At 51.8% G+C, this 22856-nt stretch overlaps 1 protein-coding gene across 1 annotated transcript in view; it reads right to left on the bottom strand.

The window, feature by feature from the left end:
• Positions 1 to 298: 298 nt before the first annotated feature.
• LOC122920235 (adhesion G-protein coupled receptor G1-like) overlaps positions 299 to 22856 on the bottom strand; it is a 28952-nt gene continuing 6394 nt past the window's right edge. Inside the window, exons 2-14 of the mRNA XM_044269574.1 lie at positions 20294 to 20363; positions 15757 to 16185; positions 8571 to 8649; positions 8382 to 8496; positions 8161 to 8283; positions 7964 to 8080; positions 5896 to 5929; positions 5708 to 5808; positions 4703 to 4824; positions 3150 to 3415; positions 2967 to 3069; positions 2629 to 2894; positions 299 to 1036 (exon numbers count right to left, since the gene is read on the bottom strand). Of these exons, the coding sequence (XP_044125509.1) occupies positions 891 to 1036; positions 2629 to 2894; positions 2967 to 3069; positions 3150 to 3415; positions 4703 to 4824; positions 5708 to 5808; positions 5896 to 5929; positions 7964 to 8080; positions 8161 to 8283; positions 8382 to 8496; positions 8571 to 8649; positions 15757 to 16185; positions 20294 to 20327 (1935 nt within the window). The 5' untranslated portion in view covers positions 20328 to 20363 and the 3' untranslated portion in view covers positions 299 to 890. The remainder of the gene's footprint in view (positions 1037 to 2628; positions 2895 to 2966; positions 3070 to 3149; positions 3416 to 4702; positions 4825 to 5707; positions 5809 to 5895; positions 5930 to 7963; positions 8081 to 8160; positions 8284 to 8381; positions 8497 to 8570; positions 8650 to 15756; positions 16186 to 20293; positions 20364 to 22856) is intronic.

The following is a 22856-nucleotide window of genomic DNA, read 5'->3' as shown; positions in this document are numbered from 1 at the left end:
TTACACTGTATCACCCTGAGCTGCTAATTGTATCCAGTTCCTCTTGGTTTGGGGCTCTTGGCCGCAGAGGGCACTGCTATAGCGGAGTCCTGTCCTCCCTCATTACAGCAGGACAAAGCCCCCGATAACTGCACCATTGTTTGTTTGGTTCTAGCCACACGTGATGACATGTGTAACTACACGCCATGTCTGATTCTGCTGGTTAATTAGGGAGGATTTAACCCATTGTGTGCTGCCTACTCACTGCAGGACATGGAACTTTCCTCTATGTAAAGTACAACATATAGAACCACAAGGCTTCTGTACAACGGGAGACATTTATATACAGCGCAATCATATAATGCACCCATCGCCGTACACCGTGATGATGCGAGCACGCAGCTCTTAGCTGTAGAATGACTTGGCAGATTCGCGTGCCCCCATTGGCCGCGGTCCCAGACGCTATTTATACGCTGTTTCTGCTCCATTTCCCTCCTCACATCCTCGCTTGGCGTGGCGGCTCTCACGGGGATATATGGTCACACAATGTTCCACATTTTACTGGAGATCTCATTTCCCGTTTCCTGGATGAGATGTGGACACAATTTGCAGGGCGTGGGCGGTTATGTGGCTGGCCTTTGGCCTAGATCAGATCCTATAAATTAAGATATAATTTTGCTATAGAAATTTCTACAATTAAAACAAGAAACAATAAAAATGTCCCGAATACCACAAACAAGGACAATGGCTGCCGGGTGCGTGTGCTGGAGCCTGCCCTCTCCGTGCGGCTGTCACTTTTATAAAGTGTAGTTCTTTAGAGCGCCCCGGGGGGCGGCTGCCAGTCCAGGCTGTGGTTCTGACCATGGGCTCCCACTCTTCATAAAGTGCTTGTCACATTGGGAGCACTCCTATCATCCCAGGAGCTTCTTGTGGTCACTGCTGAGGCTCTGGTCGGCCCTGGGCGAGGCTGGGGTTGCACTTGTACAGTCCGAGGAGTGTGATGGCTTCTTGGCTGAAGGCTGTGACAGTGTGCAATACCACAGGAAGATGAAGAGACCTGGAGGGAAGGAAACACCAGAGGCCATTACAGGAGAACCGATGTCACCTATAGATAGGGGGGGGGGGGGAGCCTGGAGCCGATGTCACCTATAGATAAGTACAGTGGATATGGGGGAGCCTGTGGCTGACCTCACCTAGAGATACTGTGGCAGTGGAGCTACGAGAGTGGCAAATGAGGGGTATCTCACCCAGAGAAAGCTGGGCAAGAACAAGTAAGTCTGGTAAAATAGGCTTTCCCTCTCAGTTCGTCAGCTAGACTGTTAACGAGGGATAATTAACAGGCAGAAAAGGAGCTCAGGGAAATGTGTGCGGAGCTGTTCAATCATGGCTTCCCGGCTGTGCTGAGGTCGGTGGGAGGCAGGACCCTCCGATCACATGTGGTAGACTCAGGTCCTGCTAGTGAGGAAAGCCACCGTGGAGTCAGTGCCCGGACGGCCGAGGATTTTGTTTGATCGCCTGCGTTAGAAAGTCCCCTGACTGGTGTGGGAGATAATGAAGCTGGTTGTGGGCAGAGTGCACAAACTACGGTGCTGGAGACGCCTCTTAAGATGTTCCAACTGTCTAATCTGACAAGATGGTGACCAGAGAGAGCAAATCGAACCAGAGGTGTTACAATATATACAGTATATTTGAGGGACCCTGGAGCAAACATCAACTTTACAGACACTATATATGGAGTTTAATATCAGGTCCTTCAGGTGTATACAGTGAGGAACAGAAGTATTTGAACACCCTGCGATTAAGTTCTCCCACTTAAAAATCATGGAGGGTCTGACCTTCACATTGTAGGTGCATTACCACTCTGAGAGACAGAATAAAAAATAATAATTCAGGAAATCACATTGTATGATTTTTAAAGAATGTCTTTGTCTTGCTGCTGAACAGAAGGATCTGAACACCTGAGAAACAGCAGGAATTCTGTCTCTCAAAGACCTGTTACTGCGCCTTTAAAAAGTCCACCTCTACTCCACTCATTCATCTAACTTAGTAGCACCTGTCTGAGCTCTGTAAAGACCCCTGTCCACAGTCAGACGCCAACTACTACCATGGGCAAGACCAAAGAGCTATCAAAATACACCAGATACAACATTGTGGACCTCCACAAGGCTGGAAAGGGCTACGGGGCAATTGCCAAGCAGCTTGGTGAAAATGGATCAACTGTTGGAGCAATTGTTAGAAAATGGAAGAGGCTAAAGACGACGGTCAGTCCTCGGACTGGGGCTCCATGCAAGAGCTCACCTCGTGGGGTATCACTGATGAAAGGAAAGGTGAGGAATCAGCCCAGAACTACAAGGGAGGAGCTGGTCAATGACGTGAGGAGAGCTGGGACCACAGTGTCAGAGGTCACTGTCCGTAGAACACTACACAGTCATGGTTTCAAATCATGCATTGCACGGAAGGTTCCTTCACCTATAGTGTGGTATTTTTCTATACAGTTGTACTGTAAAGTGCAGTTGTGGCTATGAGACCCCGGCTTGTCCAGGGCAGCATGGGCTTCATCTGACTGTCATGGCGTCTTAGCCCAGGGCTTACATATTACCTGGAGGCTTCACAGCTGGTAATGACCAGCAATGGCGGACAGGCGCTCACCTTGCAAGGCGTTCAGGATGCTGAAGATATATTGTATGGGCAGGTAAAGGGCTCCATGTGAGAAGAAGGCCAGGCCCCATGGCAGGCCCAACATGCAGCTGAGCCCCAGCAACGTGACACAATGGCGGATCTTCTCTGCTCTTGTGTGTGCGGAGAGTCGCAGGACGCGGCGGGTCATGGCCACCATCATACAGAAGTTAAACAGGAGGATGGCAGCGCAGAAGCCCAGATTCAGCAGCTGGATGATGGGCTCCGTCAGCCAACAGCTACAAGAAAAAGACAGAAATGTAGAAGACAAGAACCTGAGGAGGTGTCGGAGGTGCGGTGGAAGGACTTACATGGAGGCTGTGGAGTTGTAGGAAGACGGTCGCTCCACGGCGATGTGATAAACCCCATAACTCTCCATCAACAACATGGCACCCACAATAAGGACAGGGACCCCTGCGGAGAAGACGTGACAGTGGTCAGTGTGGAAGCCGTGCAACACATGAGGACTGGAGGACACGCCGACCAGGACTCACCCCAGCCCACCAGGGCCAGCTTCATAGTGGTGAGAGAGGAGGCCGGGAAGACCTTGACTACGAGCCGGTAGAGGTTGAAGCCTTCAATGGCCATCCAGGAAAAAGTGCCGAGCAGCGCAAAGTGCAGAGTGGCCGCTGCTCCGATGCAGGGGCCCTGCTCCTCCAGGGCCCCCAGCACAGCACTCACGATGAAGCCCAGGTCCAAAAGAAGCACTGCCCCCAACAAGTTCACATGGATCTGCAACGTGGGGTTCGACTGCATCTTCCTGTCAGGAAAATAAGTGTCACAATATGCACACATACATGTAACACGTCAGCACACACCAACCTGCACACATACATGTATCACGTCAGCACACACCAACCTGCACACATACATGTAACACGTTAGCACGCACCAACCTGCACACAGATATGTAACACGTCAGCACACACCAACCTGCACACAGACATGTAACACGTCAGCGCGCACCAACCTGCACACATACATGTAACACGTCAGCACGCACCAACCTGCACACAGACATGTATCACGTCAGCACACACCAACCTGCACACCTACATGTAACACGTCAGCACACACCAGCCTGCACACCTACATGTAACACGTCAGCACACACCAACCTGCACACATACATGTAACACGTCAGCACACACCAACCTGCACACATACATGTAACACGTCAGCACACACCAACCTGCACACAGACATGTAACACGTCAGCACACACCAACCTGCACACATACATGTATCACGTCAGCACACACCAGCCTGCACACATACATGTAACACGTCAGCACACACCAACCTGCACACAGACATGTAACACGTCAGCACACACCAACCTGCACACAGACATGTAACACGTCAGCACACACCAACCTGCACACATACATGTAACACGTCAGCACACACCAGCCTGCACACCTACATGTATCACGTCAGCACACACCAACCTGCACACAGACATGTAACACGTCAGCACACACCAACCTGCACACAGACATGTAACACGTCAGCACACACCAACCTGCACACATACATGTAACACGCCAGCACACACCAACCTGCACACAGACATGTAACACGCCAGCACACACCAACCTGCACACAGACATGTAACACGTCAGCACACACCAACCTGCACACAGACATGTAACACGTCAGCACACACCAACCTGCACACATACATGTAACACGTCAGCACACACCAACCTGCACACATACATGTAACACGTCAGCACGCACCAACCTGCACACATACATGTAACACGTCAGCACGCACCAACCTGCACACAGACATGTAACACGTCAGCACGCACCAACCTGCACACAGACATGTAACACGTCAGCACGCACCAACCTGCACACAGACATGTAACACGTCAGCACGCACCAACCTGCACACATACATGTAACACGTCAGCACACACCAACCTGCACACATACATGTAACACGTCAGCACACACTGCATTGTACACGCATTGATTTAACATGTCAACACACATTGCACCAAAACATGCATGTAACGCATCACATGTATGACGATACCCGGAGCAGCAGATCCAGATGACTGTGAAGAAGCAGCAGATGGCGGAGATGCTGCATCCAGCGAATGTCAGGACCGACAGCGAGATGAGGTGGACCTCCGGGATGACGGCCCCGGGCACCTGCTGGAGACGGTGGGGTGATGTCATGAATTTCTGGGGCTCAGGATGGGGGGTGATGTAGTGGATTTCTGGGGCTCAGGATGGGGGGGGGGGGTGATGTAGTGGATTTCTGGGGTTCAGGATGGGGGGGGGGTGATGTAGTGGATTTCTGGGGCTCAGGATGGGGGGGTGATGTAGTGGATTTCTGGGGTTCAGGATGGGGGGGGGTGATGTAGTGGATTTCTGGGGTTCAGGATGGGGGGGGGGTGATGTAGTGGATTTCTGGGGTTCAGGATGGGGGGGGGTGATGTAGTGGATTTCTGGGGTTCAGGATGGGGGGGTGATGTAGTGGATTTCTGGGGCTCAGGATGGGGGGGGGTGATGTAGTGGATTTCTGGGGTTCAGGATGGGGGGGGGTGATGTAGTGGATTTCTGGGGCTCAGGGTGGGGGGGTGATGTAGTGGATTTCTGGGGTTCAGGATGGGGGGGTGATGTAGTGGATTTCTGGGGCTCAGGATGGGGGTGATGTAGTGGATTTCTGGGGCTCAGGATGGGGGGGTGATGTAGTGGATTTCTGGGGCTCAGGATGGGGGTGATGTAGTGGATTTCTGGGGCTCAGGATGGGGGGGGGGTTATGTAGTGGATTTCTGGGGTTCAGGAATGGGGGGTGATGTAGTGGATTTCTGGGGCTCAGGATGGGGGGGTGATGTAGTGGATTTCTGGGGTTCAGGATGGGGGTGATGTAGTGGATTTCTGGGGCTCAGGATGGGGGGGTGATGTAGTGGATTTCTGGGGCTCAGGATGGGGGTGATGTAGTGAATTTCTGGGGTTCAGGATGGGGGGGTAGTGGATTTCTGGGGTTCAGGATGGGGGGCGGTGATGGCCTGGATGTTCCCTCAGAACTCACCATCAGCAGTGCGAAGTATGTCAGGTGGTTACACCTGCAGTCGGTGTGGCCCTCACCAGCCACCGTGCGGCATCCATCCGTCCTCCAGTTTTCGGACAACTCTGTGGGAATGGATGTGACCAGTCGTCATTACCCAGACATTCATGGTGGAGCTCACCCCCATATTAGCAGACGGTGGGGATACTCACCATCCCAGAACACGCAGACCACAGACGATTTCACCTGTGGCACAAAAGAGGGGAACACATTAGGGAGAATTGTTGTGAAGGGCGATAGGGTTCTCAGGACTCCCCCCGACACCCGGGGCAGGAATGAGGACACATCCCACACAGACACGTCTAGGCTGAGCTGATCTCTCCACAACAGATGGAGCAGACACGGGGACATCCGCAGCCTTGTGACCTTTGGGTCCCTTTCCTGTAATTAACCACCACATTTTACAGGTGCAGCTCCCAGCACATAGCGACGTGGCATCATACAAACCCAGCGTAGACCCGATACAAGAGGAAACCATAGGGCGCTCCATGGTGTAAAGTAGAACTCTCTTAGTTGCCCATAGCAACCAATCAGATTCCACCTTTCATTTTCCAAAGGAGTTGTAATAAATGAAAGGTGGAATCTGATTGGTTGCTATGGGCAACTAAGCCAGTTCTACTTTACACCAGTCTGATCTCCTCCTATAGAGTGCACAGGGTCGGACTTTAGTCCCAGAAGGTGCTGTGCATTTACAGGCATGAAACGCGTTATATGCAATTTTACATATTTTATTGTTTTAATAAATTATCGGTCTCCTGCGCTGATGGAAGCTTTTTTCTGTTTATACTGTGGTGCAGCGTATACATGAGGGAGCAGGTCAGGTGCCACTGATGGGTGTGAAGGCAAGAGGGGTGACACCCAGGACAAGGGTGACAGACAGAGAGCAGACACTTGGGACGGGGAGAGGGGTGGCACACAGGGCTGGTGTAATGGGGAGAGGGGTGGCACACGGGGCTGGTGTAATGGGGAGAGGGGTGGCACACAGGGCTGGTGTAATGGGGGAGAGGGGTGACACCTGGGACAAGTGTGACGGAGAGAGGGGTGGCACATGGGGCTGGTGTAATGGGGAGAGAGGTGGCACACAGGTCTGGTGTAATGGGGAGAGAGGTGGCACACAGGGCTGGTGTAATGGGGAGAGGGGTGACAGTTGGGACAAGTGTGACAGGAAGAGTGGTGGCACATCGGGCTGGTGTAATGGGGAGAGGGGTGACACCTGGGACAAGTGTGACGGAGAGAGGGGTGGCAAACGGGGCTGGTGTAATAGGGAGAGGGGTGGCACACGGGACTGGTGTAATGAGGAGAGGGGTGACACATGGGGCTGGTGTAATGGGGAGAGGGGTGACACATGGGGCTGGTGTAATAGGGAGAGGGGTGGCAAACAGGGCTGGTGTAATAGGGAGAGGGGTGGCACACAGAGCTGGTGTAACGGGGTGAGGGGTGACACTTGGGAGATGTGTGACGGGGAGAGGGGTGACAGTTGGGACAAGTGTGACAAGGAGAGGGGTGACACCTAGGACAAGTGTGACAGGGAGAGGGGTGACACACAGGGCTGGTGTAATAGGGAGAGGGGTGACACACAGGGCTGGTGTAATGGGGAGAGAGGTGACAGTTGGGAATCTTGGGACAAGTGTGACAGGGAGAGGGGTGACAGTTGGGACAAGTGTGACAGGGAGAGGGGTGGCACACGGGGCTGGTGTAATGGGGAAAGGGGTGACACATGGGGCTGGTGTAATGGGGAGAGGGGTGACAGTTGGGACAAGTGTGACGGGGAGAGGGGTGGGAAACGGGGCTAGTGTAATAGGGAGAGGGGTGACACACAGAGCTGGTGTAACGGGGTATGGGGTAACACTTGGGAGAAGTGTGACGGGGAGAGGGTTGATAGTTGGGACAAGTGTGACAAGGAGAGAGGTGACACCTAGGACAAGTGTGACAGGGAGAGGGGTGACACACGGGGCTGGTGTAACGGGGAGAGGGTTGACACCCAGGACGGGTGTGACATGGGTCCTTGGCTAGTTGTTCTAAATAGCACAGCAGTTTCTAGTTACACCCGGCAGTCACCATTTCTAGGAGTGGGTATACCCCACCTCCTGGTGCTTGGGTGATGGCAAAGACATCTTTAGATTTCAGAGAAAGCGGCCATGTGCATGCTCGACCTCTCTTACACGTGGCTGTCATTGGCTGGGGTATTTTACCTGCTTTAATAGTTACCACATCTGTTACCTGTAAGGGCTGGTGGTAAAAGGTGATGACAATGTCTTCAGGAAGGTTAGAGACGGGTCTTCCCTCCAGGGTGACGCCGACCACCTGACTGTCCAGGACTGTGCTGTTTGCAGCATCCTGTGTGCACACATAGGTCAGTACATGACTCTCTGCAGTGCAGGCTGCACCGTGTGACAACTATGAGCGCGAGGTCTCACCTGGAAGAGCGCTCCAGAGCTGCGGATTCGGACAACCTGCAGCCGAGTACCAGGGTCCATTGTTTCCAGCAGCTCTTTGGGAAAAGACAAAGAAATGCCCAGATGATCAGGAAGAGAACTCAGCTGTTGGGGGTGAGAAGAACACACGTTAGGGTTACCAGGTAACCACACGTCGTCCCAGTGTCCAGTCCTGTGGATCATGACATCATGTTACCACTCACCACCTCAGCAGAATGCAGCTTATATACAGCCGCCTGTAGAGAGCCCTTCCCAAAATAGCGCCTGTCCTCATCAAATGTCACCTTGGACAACGTTGCATCAATCCAGCCACGGAACCTGAAAGGAGACAGAAGAGGCTGTGTGGTGGGACATGGGTACAACTGGTTCCTCATGGACTCAGAATTACTTACACTTGTCCAGTGTCAAAGAAATTGTCCTTGTCCAAATAGTCGGCAACTTGTGAGATCTCATGCTCCACACTCTTAGCATCTACAAGACAGACAGGAAGAAGGATCAACAGTGACTCCAAGAAGCATGAACCCCCAGGAGCAGGACCTCTAGGAGCATGAACCCCAGGACCTCTAGGAGCATGAACATCCAGGAGCAGGACCTCTAGGAGCATGAACCCCAGGACCTCTAGGAGCATGAACCCCAGGAACAGGACCTCCAGAAGCATGATTCCCAAGAGTCAGAGCATGAACCACAGGAGCAAGACCTCCAGAAGCAGGACCTCCAAGAGAAGGACCCCAGGGGCAAGATCCCCAGAAGCATGAACCCAAGATGCATAGACCCTCCCTGTCACCTGATGAAACCTTTCATGTGCTCTGTCCCTCCTTTCATCTAATCAACCCCTCCCCTGCCTGCCCAAATCCCTCCTCTTCTGCTCTATCCTTTCCCTGACTGCCCTCTGTCACTCCTATTCCTGCCCTGTCCCCTCCCGTTCCTTGCTCAGCAGTTCCCCTGTCTGCACTTAGACCTTCCCCTACCTGCCCCCTTCCCCCCTCCCCACCAGCACTCTGTTCCTCCCCTTCCTGCGCTCAGTCTCTTCCCTTCTGCCTTGTTTGCCTCCCCTGCCTCACCTCTGTCCCCCCTCTTACTGTGCTCAGCCCCTTCCCTGCCTGCCCCATTGCCTGCCCTGTCCCTCCTATGCCTGCCCTCTGTTCTTCTCATGCTTGAACTCAGCTGCCCGCCTGCCCTGTTTCCCTCCCCTGCCTGCACTCAGCCCCTCCCCTCTTCCTTCAGCCCCTCCCCTGCCTTCCTTCGGCCCTTCCCCTGCCTGCTCTTTTCCCCTCACCTGCCTGTTGTCAATCCCTTCCCAGCCTTTCTTCAGCCCCTCCCCTACCTGCACTTTTCCCTCCCCTGCTCAGGTCATGTGCGGAGGTCTGCTAGGTTAGCAGCACATGTGTAGCCTTTTGTTATTGTTTTGGAGTTGAGCTATATCCGCCTCCCTTCAGGTGCACTGGGTGGGGTCGTTGGTATAAATTTAAATTACGCCCACTCCCAGTGTCCTGTGCGGGTTATAGCTTCTGTTTTGTTCAGAGGCAGGTAGGAGGGAAGGATTGCTGTTCCAGCTCAGTACAAGATAAGTTGGTTTTGTTTTCTTGTGATTGTCTGTCTAGGCTGTTAGAGAGATGCCTGCCCCCTCCAGGTTCTGAGGGAGCAGGCTGCCGCTTTCCCCCTTTCACCATCTTAGGGATTTTAGGGAATCTTCAGCCTAGGCATGAGGACACGTTCATTCCCACCTTCAGGGTCTGAATGTGGGCATAGAAGTCTAGGGAGAGCTGGTAAGGATTTGTCAGGAGGTGACCTTTATCCCCAGCTTCTTGCCTAGACACTTGTTTGGTTGTAATCTGTGTATCTTGTATCCTGTCCAGCGTGACATCCCCTCCCCTGCCTTCCTTAAGCCCCTCCCCTGCTTGCTCTCAATCCTTCCCCAGCCTTCCTTCAGACCCTCCCCTGACTGCATTTTTCCCACCCCTGCCTTCCTTTAGCTCCTCCCCTGCCTTCCCTTAGTTCTCTCCCCTGTCTTCTTTAAAGGGAACCCGTCACCAGGATTTTGTGTATAGAGCTGCGGACATGGGTTGCTAGATGGCCGCTAGCACATCTGCAATACCCAGTCCTCATAGCTCTGTGTGCTTTTATTGTGTAAAAAAACTGATTCGATACATATGCAAATTAACCTGAGATGAGTCCTGTATGTGAGATGAGTCAGGGACAGGACTCATCTCAGGTTCATTTGCATATGTATTAAATCGTTTTTTTGACACAATTAAAGCACACAGAGCTATGGGGACTGGGTATTTTGGATGTGCTAGGGGCCATCTAGCAACCCATGTCCTCAGCTCTATACACAAAATCCCAGTGACAGGTTCCCTTTAAGCCCGTGCTTGAACCTAATTCCTCCAATCCCTCCCCTGCCTGCCCTTTTTCCCTCCCTGCCTTCCTTTAGCTCCTCCCCTACCTGCACTCAATCCCTCCCCTGCCTTCCTTCAGCCCATCCCTCGCCTTCCTTCAGCCTCTCCCACTGGTGTCACACATGATGATAGTGGATCGGCAGCGCCTTTGATGGTACACACAGCCTGCAGACCCCTCCCCCAATACACAACTCTGTTCTCTCCCTGCTTACATGTATGGCCACGTGTACTCACCCCCATTCTTCTCACTGTTTTCCTGAAATTATCTGTGCTGCTGGGAGGCCACTACATCATGGATGTTATTGTGTGTGGATTTATTAGAGTGTGAGCCCCTGTGCCCAGAGCCCTGTGTACCACACACAAGACCCTGGTGCGAGGGCGGCTCCAGATAACAGAAATTCCATCAACTCAGCTGCAGGAGAGGAAGAAGCGACCGGCATATTGAGTACAATATAGGCAAATCACATAGCCCCCCCATCCTCCTAAGGTAACACAGCCCCCCGTCCTCCTATGCTTGCACAGCCCCCCGTCCTCCTATGCTTGCACAGCCCCCCATCCTCCTACGGTAACACAGCCCCCCGTCCTCCTATGCTTGCACAGCCCCCCGTCCTCCTACGGTAACACAGCTCCCCATCCTCCTACAGTAACACAGCCCCCGTCCTACTACGGTAACACAGCCCCCCATCCTCCTACCGTCACACAGCCCCCCCATCCTCCTACCGTCACACAGCCCCGTCCTCCTATGCTTGCACAGCCCCCTGTCCTCCTACGGTAACACAGCCCCCGTCCTCCTACTGTAACACAGCCCCCCATCCTCCTACCGTCACACAGCCCCCCGTTCTCCTACCGTCACACAGCCCCTGTCCCACGCTCGCACTGCCCCCCATCTTCCTATGCTTGCAAAGCCCCCATCTTCCTATGCTTGCAAAGCCCCTCATCTTCCTATGCTTACACAGCCCCCCATCCTCCTATGCTTGCACAGCCCCCCATCTTCCTATGCTTGCACAGCCCCTCATCCTCCTATGCTTGCACACACCCCTGTCCTTCTATGCTTGCACAGCCCCATCTTCCTATTCTTGCACAGCCCCCCATCTTCCTATGCTTGCACAGCCCCCCATCTTCCTATGCTTGCACAGTCCCCCATCTTCCTATGCTAGCACAGCCCCCCATCCTCCTATGCTTGCACAGCCCCCCATCTTCCTATGCTTGCACAGCCACCCATCTTCCTATGCTTGCACAGCCACCCATCTTCCTATGCTTGCACAGCCCCCCGTCCTCCTATGCTTGCACAGCCCCCCGTACTCCTATGCTTACACAGCCCCCATCCTCCTATGCTTGCACAGCCCCCCATCTTCCTATGCTTGCACAGCCCCCCATCTTCCTATGCTTGCACAGCCCCCATCTTCCTATGCTTGCACAGCCCCCCATCTTCCTATGCTTGCACAGCCCCCATCTTCCTATGCTTGCACAGACCCCCATCTTCCTATGCTTGCACAGACCCCCATCTTCCTATGCTTGCACAGCCCCCCATCTTCCTATGCTTGCACAGCCCCCCATCTTCCTATGCTTGCACAGCCCCCCGTCCTCCTATGCTTGCACAGCCCCCCATCTTCCTATGCTTGCACAGCCCCCATCTTCCTATGCTTGCACAGCCCCCCATCTTCCTATGCTTGCACAGCCCCCCATCTTCCTATGCTTGCACAGCCCCCCGTCCTCCTATGCTTGCACAGACCCCCATCTTCCTATGCTTGCACAGACCCCCATCTTCCTATGCTTGCACAGCCCCCCATCTTCCTATGCTTGCACAGCCCCCCGTCCTCCTATGCTTGCACAGACCCCCATCCATCTTCTATGCTGGTACAGCCCCCCATATTTTATGCTCGTACAGCCCCCCGTCAGTGCCCTGATCTCTCACTGCACACACTCAGGGCACCATCCTCGGGGTGACACAGTCTGCTGGGAGTTGTATTCCCACAGAACACGAACAAGCACTTTGTTTCCACCACCCCATGTGCGTCTGTCTGTGTAGAATCGGGCGAGACACCCCCTCTTGTATCTGCCCACAAGAGACAGTGTGGGAGGTTGTGAAATCTACATCTCGCAGATGTGACATCACAGACTGATGGGAAATGGAAACCTGAGGTCTTGGTGAAGCCAGAGAGACAGCGCTCATCGTAACCAGAGAGAGAGAGAGAGAGAGAGAGCGCACATTGCCAGAAAGAGAGAGAGCGCACATTGCCAGAAAGAGAGAGAGCACACATAATAACCAGAGAGAGAGAGCGCACATCATAACAAGAGAGAGCACATCATAACCACAGAGACAGCGCACATCATAACCAGAGAAAGAGAGCGCACATCATAACCAGAGAGAGAGCGCACGTCATAATCAGAGAAAGAGAGCGCACATCATAACCAGAGAGAGCGCACATCATAATCAGAGAGAGAGAGCACACATCATAACCAGAGACAGAGAGAGAGAGCGCGCACATTGCCAGAAAGAGAGAGAGAGCACACATAATAACCAGAGAGAGAGAGCGCACATTGCCGGAAAGAGAGAGAGAGCGCCCATCATAACCAGAGAGAGAGCGCACATCATAATCAGAGAAAGAGAGCGCACATCATAACCAGAGAGAGAGCGCACATCATAATCAGAGAGAGAGAGCGCACATCATAACCAGAGAGAGAGAGAGCGCACATCATAACCAGAGAGAGAGAGCGCACATCATAACAAGAGAGAGCGCACATGATAACCAGAGAAAGAGAGCGCACATCATAACCAGAGAGAGAGAGCACATCATAACCAGAGAGAGCACATCATAACCAGAGAGAGAGAGAGCACAACATAACCAGAGAGAGAGAGCGCACATCATAACCAGAGAGAGAGAGAGAGAGCGCACATTGCCAGAAAGAGAGCACACATAATAACCAGAGAGAGAGAGAGCGCACATCATAACAAGAGAGAGCACATCATAACCACAGAGACAGCGCACATCATAACCAGAGAAAGAGAGCGCACATCATAACCAGAGAGAGAGCGCACATCAATCAGAGAAAGAGAGCGCACATCATAACCAGAGAGAGAGCGCACATCATAACCAGAGAGAGAGAGCGCACATCATAACCACAGAGACAGCGCAAATCATAACCAGAGAAAGAGAGCGCACATCATAACCAGAGAGAGAGCGCACATCATAACCAGAGAGAGAGCGCACATCATAACCAGAGAGAGAGAGCGCACATCATAACCAGAGAGAGAGAGAGCACACATCATAATCAGAGAAAGAGAGAGCACACATCATAATCAGAGAGAGAAAGAGAGCGCACATCATAACCACAGAGACAGCGCACATCATAACCACAGAGACAGCGCACATCATAACCAGAGAAAGAGAGCGCACATCATAATCAGAGAGAGAGAGAGCGCACATCATAACCACAGAGACAGCGCACATCATAACCAGAGAGAGAGAGCGCACATCATAACCAGAGAGAGAGAGAGTGCACATCATAACCAGAGAGAGAGCGCACATCATAACCAGAGAGAGAGAGCGCACATCATAACCACAGAGACAGCGCACATCATACCCAGAGAGAGAGTGCACATCATAACCAGAGAGAGAGAGAGTGCACATCATAACCAGAGAGAGAGCGCACATCATAACCAGAGGGAGCGCACATCATAACCAGAGAGAGAGAGAGAGCGCACATTATAACCAGAGAGAGAGCGCACATCATAACCAGAGAGAGAGAGTGCACATCATAACCAGAGAGAGAGCGCACATTATAACCAGAGAGAGAGAGAGTGCACATCATAACCAGAGAGAGAGCGCACATCATAACCAGAGAGAGAGCGCACATCATAACCAGAGAGAGAGAGTGCACATCATAACCAGAGAGAGAGAGCGCACATCATAACCAGAGAGAGAGAGAGTGCACATCATAACCAGAGAGAGAGCGCACATCATAACCAGAGAGAGAGCGCACATTATAACCAGAGAGAGAGAGAGCGCACATTATAACCAGAGAGAGAGAGCGCACATCATAACCAGAGAGAGAGAGCGCATGTTATAACCAGAGAGAGAGAGCACACATCATAATCAGAGAGAGAGAGCGCACGTTATAACCAGAGAGAGAGCGCACATCATAACCAGAGAGAGAGAGCACACATCATAACCAGAGAGAGCGCACATCATAACCAGAGAGAGAGCGCACATTATAACCAGAGAGAGAGAGCGCACATCATAACCAGAGAGAGAGAGTGCAAATCATAACCAGAGAGAGAGAGAGCGCACATTATAACCAGAGAGAGAGAGAGATTGCACACATCATAATCAGAGAGAGAAAGAGAGAGCACACATCATAATCAGAGAGAGAGAGCGCACGTTATAACCAGAGAGAGAGCGCACATCATAACCAGAGAGAGAGAGAGCGCACATCATAACCAGAGAGAGAGAGCACACATCATAACCAGAGAGAGAGAGCGCAAATCATAACCAGAGAGAGAGAGCGCACATCATAACCAGAGAGAGACAGTGAGCGAAAAAGGCAGGAAAACAGAGAGGAATAGATAAAGAGAGCAAGAAAGGGAGAGAGAGGAAAATGAAGAGACAGATAAAGAGTGAGAGAAAGATTGAAAAAAAAAATAAAGAATGAAAGAGAAAAGTAAGAGAGAGAAAAACAAAAAGAAAACAGAGAGAGAAGGAAAAAGCGTGAAAAGAGAATATGAGAGAAAGGAGAGAGAAAAAGAAGAGAGAGAGACAGAAAAATAGTGAGAAAGAGAACTGAGATTTAAAAAAATGAAGAAAAGAAAGACAGAGAGAAATAGTGAGAGAACGAGAGCGAGAGAGGAGACAGAAGAGAGATTGGGATTATAGAGGAAGAGAAGAAAGGAGAAAAGATAGAGAGAAAGGAAAGAGATTAGAGAAAGAAACAGAACGAGAAAGAGAGAAAGAGACAAATAGAGGGGGAATGAAATAGAAAGAGAAGGGAGAAAGAAAAAGAGAGCGAGAAAGAGAGGAAAGGAACAGAGAGAGACAGAGAGAAGAAAACTAGACAGAGAAAAAAAATAGAAAGGAAATAGAACAAGAAAGGGATAGCAAGAGAAAGAAAAAGCAGAAAGAGAGCGTACATAAAGAGGGTCTTACTACTACTACTCCTATCATCCTCATCAGTGCGGTCTCACCTGTGTAGCTGGGTTGGAGGGGGAAGCTGAAGTTGCAGGAGTTCCCCACTGGTTGCCCATTGATGGTGACATTGATGAGCAGGTAGCTGGGCTCGCAAGTGAATGATGGGGGTTGTGCTTCTGACGGGGGCAGGTTACTCTTGGGCTGGGGCCTGGCCGATACATTCCATGATTTGGTCACTCCATAGCTGAAGTTGAGGAGGCGCAGGGCAGGAACCCAGTGCACGCAGAACGTATAAGGGCCGGGCTGCGACTGCAGGAGGATGTCCCCAGAGGTGAGGAGAGGAGAACGCACCATCAGGGCCTCCTCTGTGTTCACCACGCTCAGCGTATTTTCTCCAGAGCTGCCACAATATCGCAGGTTGTTTCCACCAATCTCCTGCCTCCTCCATCCGCACAGTGACAGCGCTCGCATACCTGGCACCGCCCCTGAGGAACACAAGAGCACACAGCATAGTGAAAGCACAGAGCAGGACCAACTATCCACCAGCTTAACACCGTTCAGTCGAAGTTTCACTTATATCAAAGCAGAGAACCCCTTTAAGTTCTCCCATTCCCCTGACGCAGCAAATCCTCTGCAGGCAGTGCCCTCCCTGGAGGGGTCTCATCACCTGAACGGCAGCGAATGTACAAGCCTCACAAATGTCTGACTGGTGCTGGCTCACCTCAGGAAAATGAGGGTCCCTTTAACCCTTGTTCACACTGCACAAAGGATGAGAGCATGCCAAAAACTAACTGTGGTGTCCGTTATACAGGTCGAGAGGAGAGGAGTCTACAGACTGCTGGGAGGTGAGGAGATGTCTCTGTCCTCTAATAACATATTACATAGAGGCTGCAGGGAGAGGAGACTACAGACTGCTGGGAGGTGAGGAGATGTCTCTGTCCTCTAATAACATATTACATAGAGGCTGCAGGGAGAGGAGACTACAGACTGCTGGGAGGAGAGGAGATGTCTCTGTCCTCTAATAACATATTACATAGAGGCTGCAGGGAGAGGAGACTACAGACTGCTGGGAGGTGAGGAGATGTCTCTGTCCTCTAATAACATATATTACATAGAGGCTGCGGGGAGAGGAGACTACAGACTGCAGGGAGGTGAGGAGATGTCTCTGTCCTCTAATAACATATTACAGAGAGGCTGCAGGGAGAGGAGACTACAGACTGCAGGGAGGAGAGGAGATGTCTCTGTCCTCTAATAACATATATTACATAGAGGCTGCAGGGAGAGGAGACTACAGAGTCCAGACTGCTGGGAGGTGAGGAGATGTCTCTGTCCTCTAATAACATATATTACATGGAGGCTGCAGGGAGAGGAGACTACAGACTGCTGGAAGGTGAGGAGATGTCTCTGTCCTCTAATAACATATATTATATAGAGGCTGCAGGGAGAGGAGACTACAGACTGCTGGGAGGTGAGTAGATGTCTCTGTCCTCTAATAACATATTACATGGAGGTTGTAGGGAGAGGAGACTACAGACTGCTGGGAGGTGAGGAGATGTCACTGTCCTCTAATAACATATATTACATGGAGGCTGCAGGGAGAGGAGACTACAGACTGCTGGGAGGTGAGGAGATGTCTCTATCCTCTAATAACATATATTACATAGAGGCTGCAGGGAGAGGAGACTACAGAGTCCAGACTGCTGGGAGGTGAGGAGATGTCTCTGTCCTCTAATAACATATATTACATAGAGGCTGCAGGGAGAGGAGACTACAGACTGCTGGAAGGTGAGGAGATGTCTCTGTCCTCTAATAACATATATTACATAGAGGCTGCAGGGAGAGGAGACTACAGACTGCTGGAAGGTGAGGAGATGTCTCTGTCCTCTAATAACATATATTACATAGAGGCTGCAGGGAGAGGAGACTACAGACTGCTGGGAGGTGAGTAGATGTCTCTGTCCTCTAATAACATATATTACATGGAGGCTGCAGGTAGGGGAAGAGATCCTGGCGGCTGCTCTCTGGGGCAGTGGCGGTGGCCTCCAGAAGTGTTTCGAAGTTCAGGGGGGCGGTGAGTGCGTCACAGTCGGCTCTGCCGCGTCTGGTTTCATGTATCAGAAGACATAGAAAATTTCTTCAAATATCAGAGTTTCAGAACAATATGACTAAGGACAAGACACAGCATGCTGCACCAGAGCCTCACAGAATGGGGGGAGTAGTCCTGCGCCATCATCCCGGACAGGATCACACAGGATAGCATTAGATACAGCAAGCAGTTTTACACACGATATGATTTGATAACGCAGACTGTATCACACATGATGGGATTAGATACAGTATCGTTTTACACAATATATGAATAGATACAACAGACTGTACCATACATGACAAGAGACGGTACAGAAGGGAGTATCAGGCATAATAGGACTAGATTCTCCAAGACAGTATCACACATGATAGGATTAGATACAGCATCTTAGCAGATGGTATCACACATGATAGGATTAGATAAAGTAGATAGTATCACATCAGAGAATTAGATACAGGAGCCGGTAATAAGATTAAATACAGCAGACAGTATTACATAGGACAGGTTTAGGTACAGCAGGCAGTATCACACAATAGGATTAGATACAGTGTCTCAGCAGATAGTATTACATATGATAGGATTAGATACAGTAGATAGTATATCACATGTTAGGATTAGATACAGCAGACTGTATCACACATGTTAGGATTAGATACAGAAGATAGTATATCACATGTTAGGATTAGATACACCAGACTGTATCACACATGATAGGATTAGATACAGAAGATAGTATATCACATGTTAGGATTAGATACAGCGGACAGTATCACACATGATAGGATTAGATACAGAAGATAGTATATCACATGTTAGGATTAGATACAGCAGACTGTATCACGCATGATAGGATTAGATACAGAAGATAGTATATCACATGTTAGGATTAGATACAGCAGACAGTATCATACATGTTAGGATTAGATACAGTAGATAGTATATCACATGTTAGGATTAGATACAGCAGACTGTATCACACATGATAGGATTAGATACAGATAACAGTATCACACATGTTAGGATTAGATACAGTAGATAGTATATCACATGTTAGGATTAGATACAGCAGACAGTATCACACATGATAGGATTAGATACAGCAGACAGTATCAAAGCGCTGATGCGGCCTCCTCTGGAATATGCAGTCCAGTTCTGGGCACCAGTCCACAGAAAGGAGGCCCTGGAGCTGGAGAGAGTACAGAGGAGAGCGACTAAACTGATAAGGGGCCCGGAGGGTCTTAGTTATGAAGAAAGATTAAAATAATTGAATGTATTTAGTTGTGAGAAGAGACGTCTAAGGGGGGACGGGATTAACCTGTACAAGTATATAAATGGGCCGTACACAAAATACAGTGAAAAGCTGTTCCATGTAAAATGCCCTCAGAAGACGAGAGGGGCGCTGCCTCCGACCGGAGAAGAAATACTTCAGTCTCCAGAAGCGTCAAAGCTTCTTTACTGCAAGAACGGAGAATCTGTGGAATAGACGTCCTCAGGACGTGGTCACTGCAGGGACAGGGGACGGGTTTATAAAGGGGTTAGATGAATTCTTAAAAGTAAAAAACATTAATGCTGATGGAAACGTGTAGAAATCCAAGTCTGACTTCCTTCTGGGATTCGCGTCCCCACCGATCCCTTGGTTGAATTTGAGGGACTTATGGTCTTTTTTCAACCGTATTAACTATGTAACTGTGTAACTATGTGTCACACATGATAGGAGTAGATACACAGCTCAAAAGACACTTTCATAGGAGACAGGCAGGATTCTGGGGGCATTAGATGGACTGCAGGGGGCAGTGTTCTGGGTGTAAGTGCAGGGGGCATTAGATGGACTGCAGGGGGCAGTGTTCTGGGTGTAAGTGCAGGGGGCATTAGATGGACTGCAGGGGGCAGTGTTCTGGGTGTAAGTGCAGGAGGCATTAGATGGACTGCAGGGGGCAGTGTTCTGGGTGTAAGTGCAGGGGGCATTAGATGGACTGCAGGGGGCAGTGTTCTGGGTGTAAGTGCAGGGGGCATTAGATGGACTGCAGGGGGCAGTGTTCTGGGTGTAAGTGCAGGGGGCATTAGATGGACTGCAGGGGGCAGTGTTCTGGGTGTAAGTGCAGGAGGCATTAGATGGACTGCAGGGGGCAGTGTTCTGGGTGTAAGTGCAGGGGGCATTAGATGGACTGCAGGGGGCAGTGTTCTGGGTGTAAGTGCAGGGGGCATTAGATGGACTGCAGGGGGCAGTGTTCTGGGTGTAAGTGCAGGGGGCATTAGATGGACTGCAGGGGGCAGTGTTCTGGGTGTAAGTGCAGGGGGCATTAGATGGACTGCAGGGGGCAGTGTTCTGGGTGTAAGTGCAGGGGGCATTAGATGGACTGCAGGGGGCAGTGTTCTGGGTGTAAGTGCAGGGGGCATTAGATGGACTGCAGGGGGCAGTGTTCTGGGTGTAAGTGGATGGACATTATTAGGGGTGCATGCAATTTGAGGAACAGGTGGAGGGGTCTCAGGGGAACGGCACATACCATGCAGAAGCAGCAGCAGGAACACCAGGGACATGGTGACTGATCCTCCAGGGTGATCCGGGCACTGAAGCTGGAGGAGAAAAGAACCTTTGTTAATGTTTGCAGAAGGAGGAGGAAGAGGAGGAGGGGAGTCTCAGACTGACACCAACAATGCAAAGGACAACACAGCTCTGTCTGCAGGGGTGGGGGGTCACACTACACAGTCTGCAGAGACAGGGGTACACTGCACAGTCTGCGGAGAAGGGGGTACACTGCACAGTCTGCGGAGAAGGGGGTACACTGCACAGTCTGCGGAGAAGGGGGTACACTGCACAGTCTGCAGAGAAGGGGGTACACTGCACAGTCTGCGGAAAAGAGAGTACACTGCACAGTCTGCGGAAAAGAGAGTACACTGCACAGTCTGCGGAGAAGAGGGTACACTGCACAGTCTCCGGAGAAGTGGGTACACTGCACAGTCTGCAGAAAAGAGAGTACACTGCACAGTCTGCGGAGAAGAGGGTACACTGCACAGTCTGCAGAGAAGGGGGTACACTGCACAGTCTGCGGAAAAGAGGGTACACTGCACAGTCTCCAGAGAAGTGGGTACACTGCACAGTCTGCGGAGAAGGGGGTACACTGCACAGTCTGCGGAGAAGGGGGTACACTGCACAGTCTGCGGAGAAGGGGGTACACTGCACAGTCTGCGGAGAAGAGGGTACACTGCACAGTCTGCGGAGAAGGGGGTACACTGCCCAGTCTGCGGAGAAGGGGGTACACTGCACAGTCTGCGGAGAAGGGGGTACACTGCACAGTCTGCGGAGAAGGGGGTACACTGCACAGTCTGCGGAGAAGGGGGTACACTGCACAGTCTGCGGAGAAGGGGGTACACTGCCCAGTCTGCGGAGAAGGGGGTACACTGCACAGTCTGCAGAGACAGGGGGTACACTGCACAGTCTGCAGAGACAGGGGGTACACTGCACAGTCTGCAGAGACAGGGGGTACACTGCACAGTCTGCTGAGAAGGGGGTACACTGCACAGTCTGCGGAAAAGAGGGTACACTGCACAGTCTGCAGAGACAGGGGTACACTGCACAGTCTGCGGAGAAGAGGGTACACTGCACAGTCTGCAGAGACAGGGGTACACTGCACAGTCTGCGGAGAAGAGGGTACACTGCACAGTCTGCAGAGAAGGGGGTACACTGCACAGTCTGCGGAAAAGAGGGTACACTGCACAGTCTGCAGAGAAGGGGGTACACTGCACAGTCTGCGGAGAAGGGGGTACACTGCACAGTCTGCGGAGAAGGGGGTACACTGCACAGTCTGCAGAGAAGAAGGGGGTACACTGCACAGTCTGGGGAGGAGATACACTGCACAGTCTGCGGAGAAGGAGATACACTGAACAGTCTGGGGAGGAGGTACACTGCACAGACTGCGGAGAAGGGGGTACACTGCACAGTCTGCGGAAAAGAGAGTACACTGCACAGTCTGTGGAGAAGAGGGTACACTGCACAGTCCCCAGAGAAGTGGGTACACTGCACAGTCTGCGGAAAAGAGAGTACACTGCACAGTCTGCGGAGAAGAGGGTACACTGCACAGTCTGCGGAGAAGAGGGTACACTGCACAGTCTGCAGAGAAGGGGGTACACTGCACAGTCTGCGGAAAAGAGGGTACACTGCACAGTCTCCGGAGAAGTGGGTACACTGCACAGTCTGCGGAGAAGGGGGTACACTGCACAGTCTGCGGAGAAGGGGGTACACTGCACAGTCTGCGGAGAAGGGGTACACTGCACAGTCTGCGGAGAAGGGGGTACACTGCACAGTCTGCGGAGAAGGGGGTACACTGCACAGTCTGCGGAGAAGAGGGTACACTGCACAGTCTGCGGAGAAGGGGGTACACTGCACAGTCTGCGGAGAAGGGGGTACACTGCACAGTCTGCGGAGAAGGGGGTACACTGCACAGTCTGCAGAGACAGGGGGTACACTGCACAGTCTGCAGAGACAGGGGGTACACTGCACAGTCTGCAGAGACAGGGGGTACACTGCACAGTCTGCTGAGAAGGGGGTACACTGCACAGTCTGCAGAGACAGGGGTACACTGCACAGTCTGCAGAGAAGAGGGTACACTGCACAGTCTGCTGAGAAGGGGGTACACTGCACAGTCTGCGGAGAAGGGGGTACACTGCACAGTCTGCAGAGAAGGGGGTACACTGCACAGTCTGCAGAGAAGGGGGTACACTGCACAGTCTGCTGAGAAGGGGGTACACTGCACAGTCTGCGGAGAAGGGGGTACACTGCACAGTCTGCGGAGAAGGGGGTACACTGCACAGTCTGCGGAGAAGGGGGTACACTGCACAGTCTGCGGAGAAGGGGGTACACTGCACAGTCTGTGGAGAAGAGGGTACACTGCACAGTCTGCGGAGAAGGGGGTACACTGCACAGTCTGCGGAGAAGGGGGTACACTGCACAGTCTGCGGAGAAGGGGGTACACTGCACAGTCTGCGGAGAAGGGGGTACACTGCACAGTCTGCAGAGACAGGGGGTACACTGCACAGTCTGCAGAGACGGGGTACACTGCACAGTCTGCA

Source organism: Bufo gargarizans, chromosome 10, assembly GCF_014858855.1.
Source record: "Bufo gargarizans isolate SCDJY-AF-19 chromosome 10, ASM1485885v1, whole genome shotgun sequence".
Lineage (NCBI taxonomy): Eukaryota > Metazoa > Chordata > Amphibia > Anura > Bufonidae > Bufo > Bufo gargarizans.
The sequence above is the reverse complement of the archived record's forward strand: the minus strand, read 5'-3'. Positions and strand labels throughout refer to the sequence as shown.